Here is a 20,883-nt window from a genome sequence, read left to right on the forward strand (position 1 = left end):
AAATTATTCTTTTTGTTTATAAATGTATTTACTCTGTTGTTCCTTTGTACCTTTTTAATTTAATTAAGTTTAACCGTGATCAGCTTTCATTTAATTACAGGTGTCGACTTTGCTCGACTTTTCATTCCACGATCTAATCGGAAAGCTGGTGACAATGCTTTTTCTGTCACTGCTCCGCTCGATTCTATTTAAACGTCAACTTAAAACTTTTATATTTAATTAATTACTAGTATTGTTAGGCGTCTGTTCTTTGTCGGGCGCCATATAAAATCTTTTATAGAATAGAAAATAAAAAAGTTCAAATAAAAAAAATGTATAGCATGGTATAAATGTCGATCTCGAGTAAAGACCAGCTGAGAGGTTAATTGATGCTATGTTTTCGTCAATGACAGACATGTGAAGTTTGAAAATCAAAATGACTGCCATAACATTTTTCCTAATATCTCAGCTTCTACATCATATGAACGTGATTTTGGTGGAAAAGTATATGTTTTGAAGGTCAAGGAGTCCAAATACAGTATTTTAAAGTTCACCTAATGGCCGCCAATTTGTTTTTCAAAATGGCTGCCATAATATTTACAGATTTTTTCTCATACCTCAGCTTCTACATCGTGTATGGAAGTGATTTTGGTGGCAAAGTGTACGTTTTGAAGGTCAAGAAATCTAAATACAATTTTTTTTACAAGTTCACTCAATGGCCACCATTTTGATTGTCAAAATGGCCATCATAAACTAATTTATGAGCTACTATGATTATGATTATCTAAGTCTATGTTTTGAAGGTTACAGAATAAAAAAAATTTCAGCTTTTGAAATACAGTTGGAAAGTGATGACGAAAATACAGTTGGAAAGTGATGACGATAATACGTCAATATGTTGGTGATAATATGGGAACCACAATGATTATGACCCCAGGAGGAACTGTACATAAGAAGATATCAGAGATGTACTGTAACTATATCATTCGCGTGAAGAACCTAAACAATAAAATATTCTTAAAAAGTTCGTTAGACCTAGACATTTTCCAAATCCTAAAGATATGGCCAACTTTTAGTTAAGCATATTCCAATCAAATATATTATTGATAAATGTGATGGGTTTGTCACACGGAAGTGAGCCCTCTAGAGTAAAAGAGGGGGGGGGGGATGAATAAAGATGGACGACAACTACAACGTGTTTTGTTATATTCTTATTGTTGGTTTCAGCCTAACGAGCGAGCCCGTAACAAATTGGAGGGTCATCCGAGAACAAAGTACGGAATTGTAGTTGTAGATCGAACTGATGGTAATTTTAGTTACTTATTCTAAGCTGGTTTTAGGTTTAGAGGCGTTTTATAACGAACGAGGTTTGGCGGTCGTCGAGCCAGTACACTGTGTTGTTGTTTTAGGCTTGTGTAGGCTTGCCTATGATAGTAGAAGTCGGTTTGGCTTTGATTTTAGGGGTCTAGTTATTGAGACCACGGCGCACGGTAGGTTTAATACTGTGTGGGTTTGGCAGGTAATTTATTACTGGTGCCTTAATTATCGTCATATTGGTTATTTTAACCTGTGTTTTTGTTTGTTTGTTTCGAATAGAAACTATGTCGGAAAGTGATTTTGACGAGGAATTTTTGGATAGCATGTCCATTGAGGTGGTAGCTCAGCTATCAGAGGAACGTTTGCGACTCCTAGGTACTAGGGTTGGAGCATCTATAAATGATTCCATGAATAAATATGACTTGATAAATGTGATTGAAAATCATGTTGGTTTAATTACTCATGAATCCGTAAAAACTGCGGGGAATGAGGTCGAGTTGGCTAGAATTGAGTTGGAACGTGAAAAATTAATTTTTGAAAGAAGAAAAATAGAGATGCAAAGGAAAATGGAAAAAGAAAAACATGAATTTGAGTTAAGAAAATTAGAATTAGCTAACCAAATGGGTCACACCACACGGGTTTCTACACAGGGGTGGCGCCAGGATCTTCCCGACGCGGGGGCTACATTCCCCGACGAGGGGCTATGCGAGCGAAGCGAGCATCACTAGGCTGGGGGCCAGGGGGGCCGCCAAGGGCCCCCGGTGGGGGTCCAGAGGGGGGGGGGGGGTCCAGGGGCGAAGCCCCCGGAAGCAACGCGTTCTAGCGTCATTTGAGGTCATTTTAATCAGATTTAGGGTAGCCATTTTTTCCATTTTTTATAATGCATAAATAAAATACTGCGTGCAAAAAAACGATGCGCGATGAGTGTTTCAATCTATATTTTTCAATTTAAAAAATAAAAGTTCAAAGAAAATTTAGAAAAATAGAGTTGGAGGTCCCGGAAATTGGACTTATTATACTTCAAAACATGAAACAAAATATATAAGTCCCTATCAAGGTTGTGACTGAGCTAAGAAATGTTTGAAAAATAGAGATGTTAGGTCCCGGAAAATGCACTTCTTGTACTTCGAAATATGACCAGCTTTATTGTTGGGGCTGAGCTAAGAAACTGTTTAAAACTAGAGCTGCAGGTCTTCAAAAAATTGCATTTTATACTTCTGAAACATCAGGCCTAGAGGCTTAAAAAACGCAAGCGTAGACCTTTTTCAGTCGGGGAAATAAGTTTATTCCTCCCAAGTGTATGCGTGCGTACCATCTGGACTTCCGAGTGGTGAGAAATTCATGACATACAGGACATTGAAAATGTAATAACTTAGCTATATAATAAGATGTTGGCTAAGCGAAAATGGCATGTTTTTTTGTTTAGTAATGGATGAAAAATTTATTTTAGGTGCCCCACGGTACAGAAATTCATAAATTGAATGGAAAATAAACTGAAACTGAAACTGACAAAGAATGTTACTTGTAAATTAAAAAGATTGGTGAACATACGTTTTTGCTGTAGTACGACGTAACCGTCAGTAAACTTCGCGTTGAACGATTCGTACAAAGGGATACCGCCAGACAAGTGAGAACCTAGCTATTGTTTAGTAGTAAGTTAGATCGCTGGCAATAATGAGTGCATATAAAGTGCATAATATCACTCTGACGTACTCTCTCACGGTCAATGAAACGTCGCGGTTTTCTAGGCGCTGAAGCTAGCTACGAAGTGAACGCGAACGCCTTTTACTGTATATTATATTCCCCGACAAAAAGTACCCGTGTTTCCTTCGGTAACCGTCGGTAAACTTCGCCTGGAAAATAACTACATTACACATTTTTGGTCCCTGGATGGAACTTGATATCACGCGTCTCGACCCAACGTTGAACGATTCGTACAAAAGGATACCGCCAGACAAGTGCGTACCTAGCTAATGTTTAGTAGTAAATTAGATCGCTGGCAATAAATGAATGCATAAAAGTGCATAATAGCCCTCTGACGTACTCTCACGGTCAATGGAACGTCGTGGTTTTCTAGGCGCTGAAGCTATATGAAGTGAACGCGAACGTTTTTTACTGTATATTATATTCCCCGACAAAAAGTACCCGTGTTCCCCGACATGGGGGGGGGGGGGGGCTAGACTCCCCGACGAGGGGGCTAGAGCCCCCGTAGCCCCCCCGCTGGCGCCACCACTGTTTCTACACCTAATGATTCAGAGATTACTCAGAATATTAAATGGGTTCCCAAGTTTAATGAGGACGAGGTAGAGACATATTTTTTAGCTTTTGAGAAAATTGCTAATAGATTAAAGTGGCCTGCTAGACACTGGACTGTGTTGTTACAAACTGCTCTTGTGGGTAAAGCCCAAGAGGTATTTTCTGCATTGGCTGATGATCAATGTGAAAGCTATGATGCGGTCAAAACTGCTGTTTTGTCAGCTTATGAGTTAGTTCCAGAGGCGTATCGTCAGAAATTTAGGAACTTAGGTAAACCTTATGATCAAACGTTTACAGAATTTGCACGTAAGAAGCAGATTCTTTTTGATAGATGGTGTAGTTCGGAAGGAGTAAACGGTGAATTTGGAAAGCTTCGTGAGCTTATGTTAGTTGAGGAGTTTAAATCTTGTTCCCCTACTGAAGTTCGTACACATCTAGAGGAGCAGAAAGTGGATAATTTAATGAAAGCGGCTTCTGTTGCCGATAATTATGTGCTCACGCACAAGGTGGTGGATACCAAATCGGTTTCAAAATTTGTTGATGATTCTAAGGTCCAAAGTCAGAAAACTACAGTCAATAGTAGTAGTAAATTTGTCAGAACTTGTTTTTACTGCAAGAAAAAGGGTCATATAAAGGCAGATTGCTGGTTGTTTCAAAGCAAAGCTAAAGGGGATAATAAGAAACCCCAATCACTTCCAAACACGTTAGTAAATACAGTCCCGTTGAAAGTGACAGAGAGTCATGACGTTGATGAAAGTGAGAAGTTGATCCAATCTTCAGGTCCGGAAAAAGTGCGAAAGCTATTTAAGCCTTTCCTCTCTACTGGTTCTGTAGCATTGATCAACGATGTGAATCTGAGTAAAGTTCGTGTCTTAAGAGACACAGGGGCGTCACAATCCCTGATAATAGAATCGGCATTGTCATTTTCAAAAGAGTCTTCTGCTGGAGCAAGTGTGCTCATTCAAGGTGTTGAAGGGGGTTATAAAGAAGTCCCACTTCATGTAATTCGGATTGAAACAGATATTGTTAGCAGAGATTTTGTTGTCGGTGTCGTTCCGAGTCTTCTAATATGGGGTGTCACACTCCTTTTGGGGAATGATTTGGCCGGAGACAGAGTGTCAGTAGAACCGGTTGTGTGCAAAAGTCCTGTTGAAGACGAAAGCACGGTGTGTTTAGAGAAAGAATTATCACATGTGTTTCCATCATGTGCGGTGACGCGATCTATGGCAAATAAAACCATAGATGAGGATGAGAGTATTGACTTATGTGATAGTTTTTACGGAGAAATTACAGATCGCGTTTCCCAAGAGGCTGTCTGCTCAGGTCCCGAGTCACACACTTCCCAGGCTGAACAACAGCACCCAAAAGTGTGTGATTTCGGTCCGACAGTTCTCAATCGGTCTAGGTTAGTGGAAGAGCAGAGTAAAGATCCTGATTTGGTGTCATTTGGTCAGCAAGCTCTTTCTGTAGAGGAAATGTCTATTGTTCCTGTTTGTTATTATATAAAGGATGGCATACTTATGCGTAAGTGGAGGCCACCAGATATTCCAAGTAGTGATGTTTGGAATGAGATTCACCAGATAGTTATTCCTAGTGGATACCGTCAGGATATTATTGGTATTGCGCATGATGATCCTCTTTCAGGTCATTTAGGTGTCAATAAAACGGTAGACAAGATTCTCAGGCATTTCTTTTGGCCAGGTCTTAGAAAAGATGTGTCTAACTATTGTAAATCCTGTCATGCGTGTCAGGTAGTGGGGAAGCCTAATCAAAAGGTTCCAGTAGCCCCACTTAAGCCTATTCCTGCATTCGGTGAACCATTTTCAAGAGTTATTGTTGATTGTGTGGGACCATTACCACGTACTAAAAATGGAAATGAGTATCTATTAACAATAATGTGTGCATCAAGTAGGTTTCCAGAAGCGATTCCTCTTAGGCGTATTACAGCTAAGAATGTTGTTAAAGCATTGGTGAAATTCTTTACATGGGTAGGATTGCCTAAAGCTGTTCAGTCCGATCAAGGATCAAACTTCATGTCAAAGATATTTAAACAAGTCTTAGAGCAGTTAGGTGTTGCCCATATAAGTTCAAGTGCTTACCATCCACAGTCTCAAGGGGCACTTGAGAGATTTCATCAAACACTTAAGAATATGATTAAAACCTATTGTTTTCAATGTGAAAAGGAATGGGATGAGGGAGTTCCATTATTGTTATTTGCTGTTCGTGAAACAGTGCAAGAGTCCTTAGGGTTTAGCCCATTTGAGTTGGTGTATGGTCATTCGGTCCGAGGCCCTCTTAAAATAGTCCAAGAAAGGCTGTTAGGGAATGCAGAAGAGTCTGTATCGATACTAGATTATGTGTCTGAATTTCGTGATCGATTAAATCGTGCTCGTGAGATGGCTAGAAAGAATCTTGTGAAGGCTCAGGGTAAAATGAAGAGATTGTTTGATAGGAAATCAGAAAAGAGAAGCTTTAGTTCAGGTGATGAAGTGTTAGTTATGTTGCCTCTTCCCAGTCAACCATTATCTGCAAGATTTGCTGGTCCTTACAAAGTATTAGAAAGAGTAGGAGAAGTTGACTATGTGTTAGATACTCCAGATAGGCGTAAGAAGAAGCGACTGTGTCATATAAACATGTTGAAACCATACACAGCGAGAAATAATAGTGATACCTGTACATCAACACCAGTTACGTGTGTTGTTGAAGAGAATTCTGAAGAGTTTGGGGATCCTGATACATGTGTTAAGTTCAGTAATTCAGATGTTCTTGCAAACATTGAAGAGAAAGTTGGTCATTTATCTCGTGATCGTAAGGTTGAAATTGTTGTTGTTGTTTTCAGATGTTCCAGGTCGAACGAACTTAGTGGAGCATGACGTTAAGACAGCTGATTGTTCACCAATAAAACAAAATCCATATAGAGCAAATCCGTTCAAGATGAAGATATTACAAAATGAGATTGATTACATGATTAAGAATGATATAATCGAGCCTAGTTGCAGTGCTTGGAGTTCTCCATGTATATTAGTTCCGAAGCCAGATAAATCCTATCGTTTTTGTACTGATTATCGGAAGGTTAATGCTAAATCTACTACAGATTCATATCCCATACCGAGGATAGACGACTGTATTGATCGTGTGGGTAGTGCTAAGTTTGTCAGTAAATTTGATCTTCTAAAGGGTTACTGGCAAATTCCTTTAACAGAGAGTGCGAAAGAAGTGTCAGCTTTTGTAACTCCTATGGGTCTATATCAGTATAAGGTCATGCCTTTCGGTTTAAAGAATGCACCAGCCACGTTCCAGAGATTGGTTAATGGTATAATTTCAGGGTTGGAGGGCTGTGAAGCTTATATAGACGATTTTGTTGTTTATAGTGATACATGGGATGTCCATGTGCAGAGAATTAAGGCATTGTTTGACAGGTTGACAGCTGCAAAGTTGACAGTAAATTTGGTGAAAAGCGAGTTTTCCTGTGCAGAAATTGTGTTCTTAGGTCATAAAGTTGGTTGCGGAAAAGTGAAACCATTAAGTGCTAAGATTAAGGCAGTCTGTGATTTCCCAGTTCCAAAGAGTAAGCAGGAGTTAATGCGGTTCCTGGGAATGGCTGGGTTTTATCGACGTTTTTGCAGAAGTTTCTCAACGCTTGTAGCTCCATTAACGAATCTGCTGAAAAAGAATGCGAGCTTTGTGTGGTTGGAGGAATGCAATAATGCGTTCATTAAAGTTAAAGCGATGTTATCAAACGAACCGGTGTTGATGGCTCCACGATTTGATAAACAGTTCTCGTTAATGATTGATGCCAGTGATGTTGGTTCTGGTGCTGTGTTGGCGCAAACAGACGAGAATGGTGTTGACAAGCCTGTGTGTTTCTACTCGAGACAATTCAACCAGCATGAGAAACGTTATTCTACTGTTGAGAAGGAGACATTGGCTTTGATGTCAGCGTTAAAGCACTTTGAAGTGTATCTTGGATCTACTCCGTTTCCAATTGTAGTTTGGACTGACCACAACCCATTAACTTTCTTGGCAAGAATGAAGGACAAGAATTAACGCTTGTTGAGATGGAGTTTAGCAGTTCAAGAAATGAATCTGGAAATTCATCATATCAGAGGAAAAGACAATTTTGTAGCTGACGCTTTGTCAAGAGTTTAGATAAAACATGCATGAAATGATTTTAAAAGTTTTGTTGATTTTAAAAGTGTTTATTTAAATATAATATGTTAGTTGTGATAGAGTGATGCATTAATGGCATACACGGATTTAAAGTAATTAGAACTTGTGAAATTTTAAAGAAGCAGTTGAAGTAAATTCATATCAACGACCTGTTAAAATAACTACTGTATAAGGAAAGATTTAAGATGTTATAGTAAACAGTTATAAGTTTAATCATATCAAACTTTCTTTAAGTGGGGGTGTGTGATGGGTTTGTCATACGGAAGTGAGCCCTCTAGAGTAAAAGAGGGGGGGGGGGTGAATAAAGATGGACGACAACTACAACGTGTTTTGTTATATTCTTATTGTTGGTTTCAGCCTAACGAGCGAGCCCGTAACATAAAGCATGTAAAGATATTTAAAGCAACATTATTATTATGTGACTTAAGCGATGGAATACCTAATACACTGGGAACACTACTTCACCCTAACTGGTCTGGATTTATGCACATATATCATGCGAAAACTGAACAAATCGACGATAGTTCTTGACGATCATTCTTAATTATCTAAATAACATGTTAACAGTTTATACAACGGTACACTTTGAAAATGTATATCTAGCTGCTCATCTACCAGTCATAATAATCAGACTCGGAGGAGTTGATCTTTTCAGAAGCTTTCTGGATTTTATTGGACATAATGGTTGGTTGAGGTTTTGAAAATGTGCATAACTTACTTTAAAGAGAGCTGTATATTCAAAAGCTCTTAGTGGATGCAGATATGTATTATATAATGATGACACTGATAAGGATGTATCATTTTGTCTCCAGATATAGACATATTATAGAACAATTGATCATGGCCAATATGCCTGAACGACAAATTTCTACAAACCTATAATGCAAGTTCCAGCAGAATGGATATACGCAACGTGTTATAATGGTGAACAATCCGTTTTCAGACATGACCACAATAGAGAAAACCCTATGTATCTTGAAATTTGTCCACGGATAACCAACTCATGGTGACGAGTTAGGCTATCACGCAACGCTACGTAACATGCACACGTTATTTATTAGGCTTATTCTACAGTAGGCGGCACAAAACGATTGTACAAACAGCTTAGCATCGATCAAAACCGTTTAACAATCGTCAACAGTTCAGCATTAGAGCATTTAAACCACTCAAGTTTATTTAAATGTTTGAATATGATGAGGTTTTCAGATTAAAATAAAGTGGGAAGAAAATTGATACCGTTTACGCGGTATGCTCTCTATTGAATGTGACGAAGTATGTCGATAGAGATAAAAATTCAATTCAGATGGCCATATGATGACGTCATAACACACTTAAGATTTAAATTTTACATGAATTCATATCTACAACTCATTACCGTACCTTTTATAATAATTTAAAAAAAATTGGGGTCACCAGCCATCATGGACAGCTATAATCGATCGAAAATAGGCATATTTTTATAAAAATTTGCATATACAGTAATTACCCATTTTCAAGCACACGATTTTTAAAGTTTGACGTGCATTTGTGTCATTTATTTTACATTCATAATTCATTAAAAACTGAAAGGAACTTATCACGAAAGGTATACAGAACAACAATCAAGTGCAAAAACGGTCTGTCTAAGTTGCGTGAGAGCTAAGTACGTAAAAGCGCGTTCGCGACGTGACATTTTGTGAAAAATGTGAAATGCTTAAAATACGCTGAAGCGTGTAGAAAGTTGAGCATTTTTACCTTTCAAAGCGCGCGTACCAATGTTCAAAATGTGCTGATGATACAGAAAGATGACCCTTAACATGAAGCACCCAAAGTTTCATTATAAAAGGGCTGTTAGTTTTGAATTTGTAGTCAATTTAAGAACTTCAAAAATTAGCTACGCGACAATATTTTCATTAAACCAAAGTTTGTTGCACATCTACGTATACACGTGCATCTGCTGACCAAGTTACAACATAACTGCTATCGCCGTTTTCGAGATCTGCGACGAACACAAAATGAGCAGAAAAAATGAAATAGGCTCTCGCTCTACAGAGAGCGATTGTCTTAAACAAAAACTCGTTACAATAACAAGGGGTTATCCGCCAAGTGCGGATTATATAGTTAATTTTTGTTTTTATATACATTTAAAAAAAGGAAATGTTTATTGTTACTAAGTTTTAGAATTTTATTTTGGATAGCCATAATACAATTAATACTAATTTCTTTGTCAAAGTTACAACACATTCCCAGAGCACACAATCTATAACAAGTGACGATTCTAAATGTTGCCTTACATAATAAATTGTACGCACAGATATCTTCCAAAACCAACGAAACATTTCACTTTATATTCCCTTTAGTAAGTTCCACTGAACCTTAAAATTAGGTAAACCTACACATATCACATATCATATACCCCTTTCACACCAAAACTCCGGAGTGTCTCCGGAGACACCCCGGGGTTTATGACCATTCAAAACGTCGAGAAACTCCGGAGATACTCCTTTCACACCAACGTAGCAACTCCGGGGTTTATAAAATAAAATTGTAAATGTCGCCCTCTATTTTGTTTGTTTACATAGCGACGATCATTAGAATCATTTTAATTAATAATATGTTTAATTTAATAATTACTTTCAAAAGTCTCAGAAGTAATATAATGTTTTATTGATACTACTTATTATTTTTTAACCTGCTATATATGTTGTACAAATATTTAAAGTATTTTGAAATAAAACTAAAGCAATGAGTGATCGTGTGAGGATGACCTTTTGACCCGAAACACTCCGGAGTTTGATGTTGGTACCTTTCACACCAAAACACCGGGGTGTCCCCGCAGTTCGCTCTCCGGAGAATGTTCAGCTGTTCAACCCCGCAGTTTTAAACTCCGGAGTTGCTTGATTTTACCTTTCACACCAAACAGCGGGACGTCAACTCCGGGGTGTCTCCGGAGTGTCTCCGGAGTTTTGCTTTTGGTGTGAAAGGGGTATTATACCTATAAAATTTCATAATTTCCAATTATAAAATTATAAGAAAAAACACTTACAGTAGTTGCAAAGATTTTAAACCACCAAATACATTTTCAGGCAATGATTTTAAGTCGTTGTTGTGTAAATACCTTTAACGAAAAAGCATACAACAGTTAAAATAAATACAGGAGCTGTTGAGGGAGGTTTTCATTTTTCATTTCATTTTTCATTTCATTTTTATTTATTTACTTGGTCAATACACATTAAAATAATACAGAACAGAAACAAAGCAAACAATTACTATAACTCAAAGAGTCAGTTGCCCCTAAAAACATCCAGATACAAAAAATATTGCACCAAAAAAAAAACCAATTATACAAGCTTATTAAAAGTCTCTTTATCTATATATAAATTATGGTTAATTCTGACATAGGCGAGCACAATGCAAAAACTTCGGTACAAATCTCCGCCTTGGATACCTACCTTATCTATCTTAGATGTACCGCGAAACGTAGATTTGATAACATTAATTTTCAAATCGACGCCATTGTTCAACTTTTGTCTTTTACAACGACAAAATTTAGTGTTTACCTATCGAAAATTGTGTCACATGGTTATTTTCACACACTCGCGCTGTTGTTCAAGTGGCTTCCGGCTACGTCACTTCCGGCAAAATGGCCGTTGGTGGCGCCTTTCAATATTAAATAAAAAAATATTTTAGTGGTTCAAGGTATCGTGAACTACTGAAATTAATTTGTTTTAGATATTCAACTAATCAATTATATTGATTAAAGGCATTTACTTTATTTTTTAGTAATTCAACTTTTATTGAAGGCTTTTACTTTTATGTGTACTACAATGTGATTTTAGTGATTCAACTGAATCGTGAACTACAATTTATTTGTTTTAGATATTCAAATATTAATTATAAAGGCCTTTACTTTACGTGAAATACAATTTGTTTTAGTAATTTTACTAATTATTATTATTGCATTAATACCAATTGTTGTAATACCAATTGTTGAAAGTTTTTACATCATTACAGGGAGAATTAATGTACATTTTGTTTACAAATAAATAAATCTATTGAGTAACTTTTCCCCTTTACGTTCCTAACCACCGATTGCTGTCAAGTGTCCATACATCATTACTGACAGGGGACGTAATCAATCATAATTGGCATACATTTCGCATCTTACCAAACTTATTTTCAGTACAGGTTCAAATCTCACACACACAAGACCGAATATAATAATTAGCCTATATTGTTCTCTATTCGTACATTTTTAGTCACGTGGAAGCGACTCTATAGTTCACTATGTCGGTCGGTCGGTCTGTCTGTCGGTCTGTCTGTCGGTCTGTCTGTCTGTCTGTCGGTCCGGTATCACTATGCGTTTTATCGCTTTATGACCTTATCTTGATATCAGTTTAATCTAGCTAAGTCAATTTTTCACAGAATATTCCTTGTGGCCAGGAATCGATGTGGTTATGTTTTCACGGTGCGCAATAAAAAATTACGCGGTCTACGCACGATTTAACGAAATCACGTTTGTAATCATATCTTAACAACCATTAATCACAATTAAATAAAATTTGGTACTCATAAATTTCAGGGCATAAATCATCATATGGCAATACAATTACGTGCGTAGCGCATGTAACGCATGCGTACGCGCGCTTAAAATTTTCAAAATTTATTTTCGATGAAATAAGAGTACGTTTTAGGCAATTTTAAGCGTTTACAAAATTGCCATGAGTGCGCAGATTTTTGCGCGCGCACTGCGCGTTAAATGTTATTGCGCACTCTTTTTGCCCGATTTCTGTTTTCTTTTCGTGACAGGCTACGCACGTGTAAATTAAAAAAATATAAATGTTTTTAAACATTTCAACATTTTTAAACATGTTCAGTAATTTCGGTCAGTATAGTTCACTATGTCGGTCGGTCCGTCTGTCTGTCGGTCTGTCTGTCTGTCGGTCTGTTTGTCTGTCGGTCCGGTATCACTAGGCATTGTAGCACGCGACTTAATGGCTGTTGGCCTTGTTTAAACTCTAATTTGCTATAATACCATGGAAGCGATATTTTTGGCGTACCTAATTTATGGACCACCATGAAACATCACAAAATAAATATACATTACTCATCAGTCATATGCATAGGTGTCACACGGTCTTCAATTTCCAGAGGCGTTGGTCATGTTTTCGAGGACCAAACAATTAATAGATTAATAATCGGAAACAGCATCTCTTTTAGTGAGATAATGTCGGACTTTACAAAAAAGCATGTTAAAAGACCTCAACTGTTGAATTTCTTACATTATCAGGGAGAATAGCCCAAACACGTGGAAATAAATTCACAGGAGGCTGTGGTGCGGGCAAATTGGTGTCTAAACAAAAGTGAGTCGTAATGCTTTGCATTGACCAAGACACCTTCGACGATACATGGAGAGTTAGTTATACCATATGGACATTTAACAATAAAATAAGCATGTAATCACGCCGAAAGTTCAGAAGTTAATAGTCCAAGCCGTCTTAAAAAAAATTAAAATCGATTTTTTCCTAAGTACCACAAACCACAGAATTGATCGCGTTGCAACTGAAAATTTTCTTCGACGTTAATCGGTTATCTGGTATTCGCTTTTTGAAAATAACCTCATCCATACTCACAACGCAGTTCAAGTTATGGAAGGCCGATGAGAATGGGTTGGTTTACATCCTCTCGCTGCATAAAACTCTCACATGCAGGATTGAAAATTAAAAATTTAACTCTTATATGTAAAACTATATTATTTGTAAATTCTACCCAACCCCCAAATTTGTGAAGGAGACAATCTATAATCATTTAGAAACTTGTAACTTGCTTAAAGAACAACAGCATGGCTTCCGTTCAGGTAAGTCATGTGTTACTCAGTTAATTGAAGTTCTAGATTTGTGGACATCATGATTGGATAAAGCTTTTTCATTTGATTGCATTTATTTCGATTTTCAGAAGGCGTTTGACAAAGTTCCGAATGGAAGATTGTTGTTAAAATTAAAGTCTTACGGAGTTTCTGGAAATTTTTTAGGATGTATCAAAGCTTTTTTGAGTGATCGTAAGCAGATAGGGTGGTTGTCAATGGGAAAAAGTCTGAATGGCGTGATGTAATTAGTTGGGTGCCCCAAGGCAGTGTCCTGGGACCATTATTATTTGTTATATTTATAAATGATCTTCCAGATGTTATTTCTCATTCTGATGTCAAGCTTTTTGCTGACGATACAAAAATCCAATCTGATTTTGATAGTGCCTTGCTTCAATGTGATGTGGATGCAAATGTATAGATGGTCTACAGACTGGCAGTTGCCATTTAATTTAACAAAATGCAAAGTAATCCATTTTGGATATAGAAATGGTATGTCTCAGTACTTTATTGGAGAGGGTCCTTTCAAAGTGAGTATTGAGAGTGTAACACAAGAAACCGATTTGGGGATTTTACTAGATCATATATTGAATGTTTCGGCTCATACTACCAAAAGTTGCTAGATCTGCAAATATGATGCTGGGGATGATATGTAGGTCTTTTAAATATAGTTACATGTATTTGTATAAATCTTTGGTTAGACCCAAGATGGAATTAGACCCAAGATGGAATACGGAGGTAGCTATGGATCCCACTCCATCAAAAAGATAAAGACAGACTAGAGAAAGTTCAAAAGCTTTGGACCTGCCTACTTTAGTATTTAGAAAGAAAAGGGCGGATATATTACAAACATTTAAAAATTGTTAATAAGTAGGAGAAAATAAATGATGAGAAGCTCTTTTTAACAAGGCCAACCGCCCTTAAGTCGCGTGCTACAATGCATAGTGATACCGGACCGACAGACAGACCGACAGACAGACCGACCGACATAGTGAACTATAGAGTCGCGTCCACGCGACTAAAAGAGCATAATTTTGACGAATTTTTTAACTTTTTCATCAAAAACGTGCGCAAATTATCCAATTCGACGTGCTCGTATGACCTAATTTTAAGTCGAAATTGTTTAAAAGTTGGTAAAATTATTATAAAAGGCTGCAAAAACATAAATTACGCGAAAAAAGTATGTATTTAACGCTACGTGCGCATCGCCCGCCTAAACATTTGCGCGCGTATGGGAATTTTGGACATGCTCAAAATGACAAGAAACGCGTAGAAAGTTGATTAAAAATTAATTTTGCGCATTTTTAAATTTTAAATACGCGTGCGCGCGTAACTTTTCAACAGAAAGTTAGCGCCTGATATAAATTAAACTTTTGCAAAGTTTCAATTTAAAATGTTTAATGTTTAACGAGAAAATCGTTAAATCGCGCGTAAATCACGTTGCGCAACTCTAACGTCATTCACAATAGGAGGTGCACAATTTCACGTAAATGCCCACATGTTGACATCAAAACAGTTAAAAAAGTACAGAAAAGCGATAAAACGCATAGTGATACCGGACCGACAGACAGACCGACAGACCGACAGACCGACCGACATAGTGAACTATAGAGTCGCGTCCACGCGACTAAAAATATAATATAAACAAACTAGAGGACACAGTATCAAAGTCTCTAAACCCAAGATAAAATTAAACGTTAGAAAGAGTGCATATATATATATAGCTTTCTGGATTTTATTGGACATAATGGTTGGTTGAGGTTTTTTGAAAGTGTGCATAACTTACTTTAAAGAGAGCTGCATATTCAAAAGCTCTTAGTGGATGCAGCTACGTATTATATAATGATGACACTGATAAGGATGTATCATTTTGTCTCCAGATATAGACATATTATAGAACAATTGATCATGGCCAATATGCCTGAACGACAAATTTCTACAAACCTATAATGCAAGAAATTCCAGCAGAATGGATATACACAACGTGTTATAATGGTGAACAATCTGTTTTCAGACATGACCACAATAGAGAAAACCCTATGTATCTTGAAATTTGTCCACGGATAACCAACTCATGGTGAAAAGTTAGGCTATCGCGCAACGCTACGTAACATGCACACGTTATTTATTAGGCTTATTCTACAGTAGGCGGCACAAAACGATTGTACAAACAGCTTAGCATCGATCAAAACCGTTTAACAATAGTCAACAGTTCAGCATTAGACAGTATTGTATTGTATTTTAAACCACTCAAGTTTATTTAAATGTTTGAATATGATGAGCTTTTCAGATTAAAACAAAGTTGGAAGAAACTTGACGCGATATGCTCTCTATTGAATGTGACGAACTATGTCGATAGAGATAAAAATTAAATTCAGATGGCCATATGATGACGTCATAACACACTTAAGATTTACATTTTACATGAATTTATATCTACAACTCATTACCTTTTATAATAAATTTTGAAAAATTGGGGTCACCTGCCATCGCGGACAGCTATAATCGATCGAAAATAGGCATATTTTTATAAAAATTTGCATATAATTACCCATTTTCAAGCACACGATTTTTAAAGTTTGACGTGCATTTGTGTCATTTATTTTACATTCATAATTCATAAAAAAAATGAAAGGACCTTATCACGAAAGGTATACAGAACAACAATCAAGTACAAAAACGGTCTGTCTAAGTTGCGTGAGAGCTAAGTACGTAAAAGCGCGTGCGCGACGTGACATTTTGTGAAAAATGTGAAATGCTTAAAATGCGCTGAAGCGTGTAGAAAGTTGAGCATTTTTACCTTTCAAAGCGCGCGTACCAATGTTCAAAATAAGCTGATGATACAGAAAGATGATTAACATGAAGCATCCAAAGTTTCATTATAAAAGGACTGTTAATTTTGAATTTATACTCAATTTAAGAACTTCAAAAAATAGCTAAGCAACAATATTTTCATTAAACCAAAGTTTGTTGCACATCTACGTATACACGTGCATCTGCTGACCAAGTTACAACATAACTGCTATCGCCGTTTTCAAGATCTGCGACGAACACAAAATGAGCAGAAAAAATGAAATAGGCTCTCGCTCTACAGAGAGCGATTGTCTTAAACCAAAACTCGTTAAAATAACAAGGGGCCCGTTATCCGCCAAGTGCGGATTATATAGTTAATTTTTGTTTTTATATGCATTTAAAAAAAGGAAATGTTTATTGTTACTAAGTTTTAGAATTTTATTTTGGATAGCCATAATATAATTAATACTAATTTCTTAGTCAAAGTTACAACACATTCCCAGAGCACACAATCTATAACAATAACAAGTGACGATTCTAAATGTTGCCTTACATAATAAACTGTACGCACAGGTATCTTCCAAAACCAACGAAACATTTCACTTTATACTTCCTTTAGTAAGTTCCACTGAACCTTAAAATTAGGTAAACCTACACATATCACATATCATATACCTATATAATTTCATAATTTCCAATTATAAAATTATAAGAAAAAACACTTACAGTAGTTGCAAAGATTTTAAACCACCAAATACATTTGCAGGCAATGATTTTAAGTCGTTGTTGTGTAAATACCTTTAACGAAAAAGCATACAGCAGTTAAAATAAATACAGGAGCTGTTGAGGGAGGATTTCATTTTTCATTTCATTTTTATTTATTTACTTGGTCAATACACATAAAAATAATACAGAACAGAAACAAAGCAAACACTTACTATAACTCAAAGAGTCAGTTGCCCCTAAAAACATCCAGATACAAAAAATATTGCACCAAATAAAACAATTGTACAAGCTTATTAAAAGTCTCTTTATTCTAAAAATTAGTATAGGGGATCGGTACATAAATATACAAAATTAATAGATTAATAATTGGAAACAGCATCTCTTTTAGTGAGATAATGTCGGACTTTACAAAAAAGCATGTTAAAAGACCTCAACTGTTGAATTTCTTACATTATCAGGGAGAACAGCCCAAACACGTGGAAATAAATTCACAGGAGGCTGTGGTGCGGGCAAATTGGTGTCTAAACAAAAGTGAGTCGTAATGCTTTGCATTGACCAAGACACCTTCAACGATACATGGAGAGTTAGTTATACCATATGGACATTTAACAATAAAATAACCATGTAATCACGCCGAAAGTTCAGAAGTTAATAGTCCAAGCCGTCTTTAAAAAAAATTAAAATCGATTTTTTCCTAAGTACCACAAACCACAGAATTGATCGGGTTGCAACTGAAAATTTTCTTCGACGTTAATCGGTTTTCTGGTATTCGCTTTTTGAAAATCACCTCATCCATACTCACAACGCAGTTCAAGTTATGGAAGGCCGATGAGAATGGGTTTGTTTACATTTTCTCGCTGCATAAAACTCTCACATGCATGATTGAAAATTAAAAATTGAACTCTTATGTAAAACTATTTTATTTGTAAATTCCCAATAATAAAAAAAAAATACCCAACCCCAACATTTTGATTCAGACGAACGCAAGACAGATAATAGAGTCGATTCAGTTTTCTTTGAGATGGAAGAAGTTGTGAAGCATTTGAACGGCTTAGATGTAAGTAAATCTCCTGGCCCTGATATGATAAATTCAAGAGTACTTAAGGAAACTGCTTATTGGGGGAGTAATTACTTTATTATTTAACAAATTAATGACTGTAGGAGAAGTCCCTGACTTATAGAAGAGAGCTGAAGTAGTATCTCTGTTTAAAAAGGGTAATAAAAGTGAACCTTTAAATTATAGACCTGTAAGCCTAACTTCCATACTATGCAAAACCATGGAGAAATTTGTGAAGGATAAAATCTATAATCATTTAGAAACTTTTAACTTGCTTAAAGAACAACATGGCTTCGTTTTGGTAAGTCATGTGTTACTCAGTTAATTGAAGTTATAGATTTGTGGACATCAGGGTTGGATAAAGTTCTTTCATTTGATTGCATTTATTTCGATTTTCAGAAGGCGTTTGATAAAGTTCAGCATAGAAGATTGTTGTTAAAATTAAAGTCTTACGGAGTTTCTGGAAATGTATTAGGATGGATCAAAGCTTTTTTGAGTGATCGTAAGCAGAGGGTGGTTGTCAATGGGAAAAAGTCTGAATGGCCTGATGTAATTAGTTGGGTGCCCCAAGGCAGTGTCCTGGGACCATTATTATTTGTTATATTTATAAATGATCTTCCAGATGTTATTTCTCATTCTGATGTCAAGCTTTTTGCTGACGATACAAAAATCCAATCTGATTTTGACAGTGCCTTGCTTCAATGTGATGTGGATGCAAATGTATAGATGGTCTACAGACTGGCAGTTGCTATTTAATTTAAAAAAATGCAAAGTAATCCATTTTGGATATAGAAATGGTATGTCTCAGTACTTTATTGGAGAGGGTCCTTTCAAAGTGCGTATTGAGAGTGTAACACAAGCAACCGATTTGGGGATTTTAATAGATCATATATTGAATGTTTCGGCTCATACTACCAAAAGTTGCTAGATCTGCAAATATGATGCTGGGGATGATATGTAGGTCTTTTAGCTCTAGTTACATGTATTTGTATAAATCTTTGGTTAGACACAAGATGGAATACGGAGGTAGCTTATGGATCCCACTCTATCAAAAAGATAAAGACAGACTAGAGAAAGTACAACAGCGATCAACAAGGCTGGTGTGCGAATTAAGATACAAATCATACGAAGAGAGGTTGAAGGCTTTGGACCTGTCTACTTTAGTATTTAGAAAGAAAAGGGCTGATATATTACAAACATTTACAATTGTTTAATAAGTATGAGAAAATAAATGATGAGAAGCTCTTTTAAAAAATATAATTATAAACAAACTAGAGGACACAGTTTCAAAGTCTCTAAACCCAAGATAAAATTAAACGTTATAAAGAGTGCATATATATATATATATATATATATATATATATATATATAATATATATAAATATATATATATATATATTATATATATATATATATATATATATATATAAATCAATGATGTTGCGTAGCACTGTGTAAATTATATATAAATCATACTGTAAATTATAGAAACAGTGCTCATATTCGGAACATGATCTCATAATCGCGTCGAGCATAGCTCATTGGCGAAAGTTCCGTATTTTTTAGTTGTATGAAAAAATGTCTCTGGCGGGATTTGAACCTGCAACCTCTCGCTTACAGGGCGAGTATCATACCACTAGACCACAGAGCCATGTATGGTATTATCACAGATTTTCACCCACCAGATACATTCTCTCATACAACAAACGCCCTCACAATCAGTGGAGGCTTAACAAGCCCAACTTTAATTCGCAACGGTTTTTTAAATAATATTGTGTATATGTAAATCAATGATGTTGCGTAGCACTGTGTAAATTATATATAAATCATACTGTAAATTATAGAAACAGTGCTCATATTCGGAACATGATCTCATAATCGCGTCGAGCATAGCTCATTGGCGAAAGTTCCGTATTTTTTAGTTGTATGAAAAAATGTCTCTGGCGGGATTCGAACCTGCAACCTCTCGCTTACAGGGCGAGTATCATACCACTAGACCACAGAGCCATGTATGGTATTATCACAGATTTTCACCCACCAGATACATTCTCTCATACAACAAACGCCCTCACAATCAGTGGAGGCTTAACAAGTCAGAATAAATTCCAACTTTAATTCGCAACGGTTTTTTAAATAATATTGTGTATATGTAAATCAATGATGTTGCGTAGCACTGTGTAAATAAATCATACTGTAAATTATAGAAACAGTGCTCATATTCGGAACATGATCTCATAATCGCGTCGAGCATAGCTCATTGGCGAAAGTTCCGTATTTTTTAGTTGTATGAAAAAATGTCTTTGGCGGGATTCGAACCAAATCAACAAAGTGTTGAGCAAACTAAAAGTCAAAAGAAAAAACAACAAAAAAAGAAAAGGGAAAAGCTAAAAAAGAAGAGGAAACTAAACATAAGGAAGCAGTGAAAAAAACATCAGAAAAACCTAGTAGGCCTACAGCTACAGGAAGAATGCGGCCAATAACAGACTTCATGGTCTCAGGAAGTAGAGCTGAAATAACCAATGCTGAAGAAGAAGTCGCAACAATAGCAAGGCAGAACTTCGCATCCTCTAAACAGAAGAAAGCGGAGAAAAGAATGCTGAAAAAAGAGAAAAACAATCAGATTCAGTAAGTTGAATCTATAATGCCTATAATTACGTAATTGTTAACAATTACAACAGTTACTGTAAACAGTGTATAAAACAATTTCACAAAACAAATTTAGCCTAAACAAAATAGAAACAAA

The 20,883-nt window shown here is 36.2% G+C and overlaps 1 protein-coding gene and 2 non-coding genes across 3 annotated transcripts; 1 reads left to right on the forward strand and 2 right to left on the reverse strand.

Annotated features, from left to right (window-relative positions):
• Positions 1-560: 560 nt before the first annotated feature.
• LOC140057677 (uncharacterized) lies at positions 561-6,425 on the forward strand. The gene is made up of 4 exons (XM_072103397.1): positions 561-653; positions 1,207-1,285; positions 1,576-1,766; positions 3,585-6,425. The coding sequence occupies exons 1-4, from the start codon at positions 561-563 to the stop codon at positions 6,423-6,425; spliced, it is 3,204 nt and encodes a 1,067-aa protein (XP_071959498.1).
• Positions 6,426-19,719: 13,294 nt separating this feature from the next.
• Trnat-ugu (transfer RNA threonine (anticodon UGU)) lies at positions 19,720-19,791 on the reverse strand. Its single transcript has one exon. It is a non-coding gene; the product is annotated as a tRNA-Thr (tRNA).
• Positions 19,792-20,075: 284 nt separating this feature from the next.
• Positions 20,076-20,147, reverse strand: Trnat-ugu (transfer RNA threonine (anticodon UGU)). The gene has a single exon. It is a non-coding gene; the product is annotated as a tRNA-Thr (tRNA).
• Between the last annotated feature and the right edge of the window lie 736 nt (positions 20,148-20,883).

The sequence above is a fragment of the Antedon mediterranea genome, chromosome 8 (assembly GCF_964355755.1).
Source record: "Antedon mediterranea chromosome 8, ecAntMedi1.1, whole genome shotgun sequence".
NCBI classification, from domain to species: domain Eukaryota; kingdom Metazoa; phylum Echinodermata; class Crinoidea; order Comatulida; family Antedonidae; genus Antedon; species Antedon mediterranea.

Excerpts from the sequence above, each read along its gene's own strand:
- LOC140057677 (XM_072103397.1), top strand. The coding sequence starts at position 561 with ATGGCTGCCATAATATTTACAGATTTTTTCTCATACCTCAGCTTCTAC. Across the intron at positions 1,286-1,575 it reads AGTTGTAGATCGAACTGATG|AAACTATGTCGGAAAGTGAT; the intron begins GTAATTTTAGTT and ends TGTTTCGAATAG. Across the intron at positions 1,767-3,584 it reads GTTTAATTACTCATGAATCC|TTTAATGAGGACGAGGTAGA; the intron begins GTAAAAACTGCG and ends TGGGTTCCCAAG.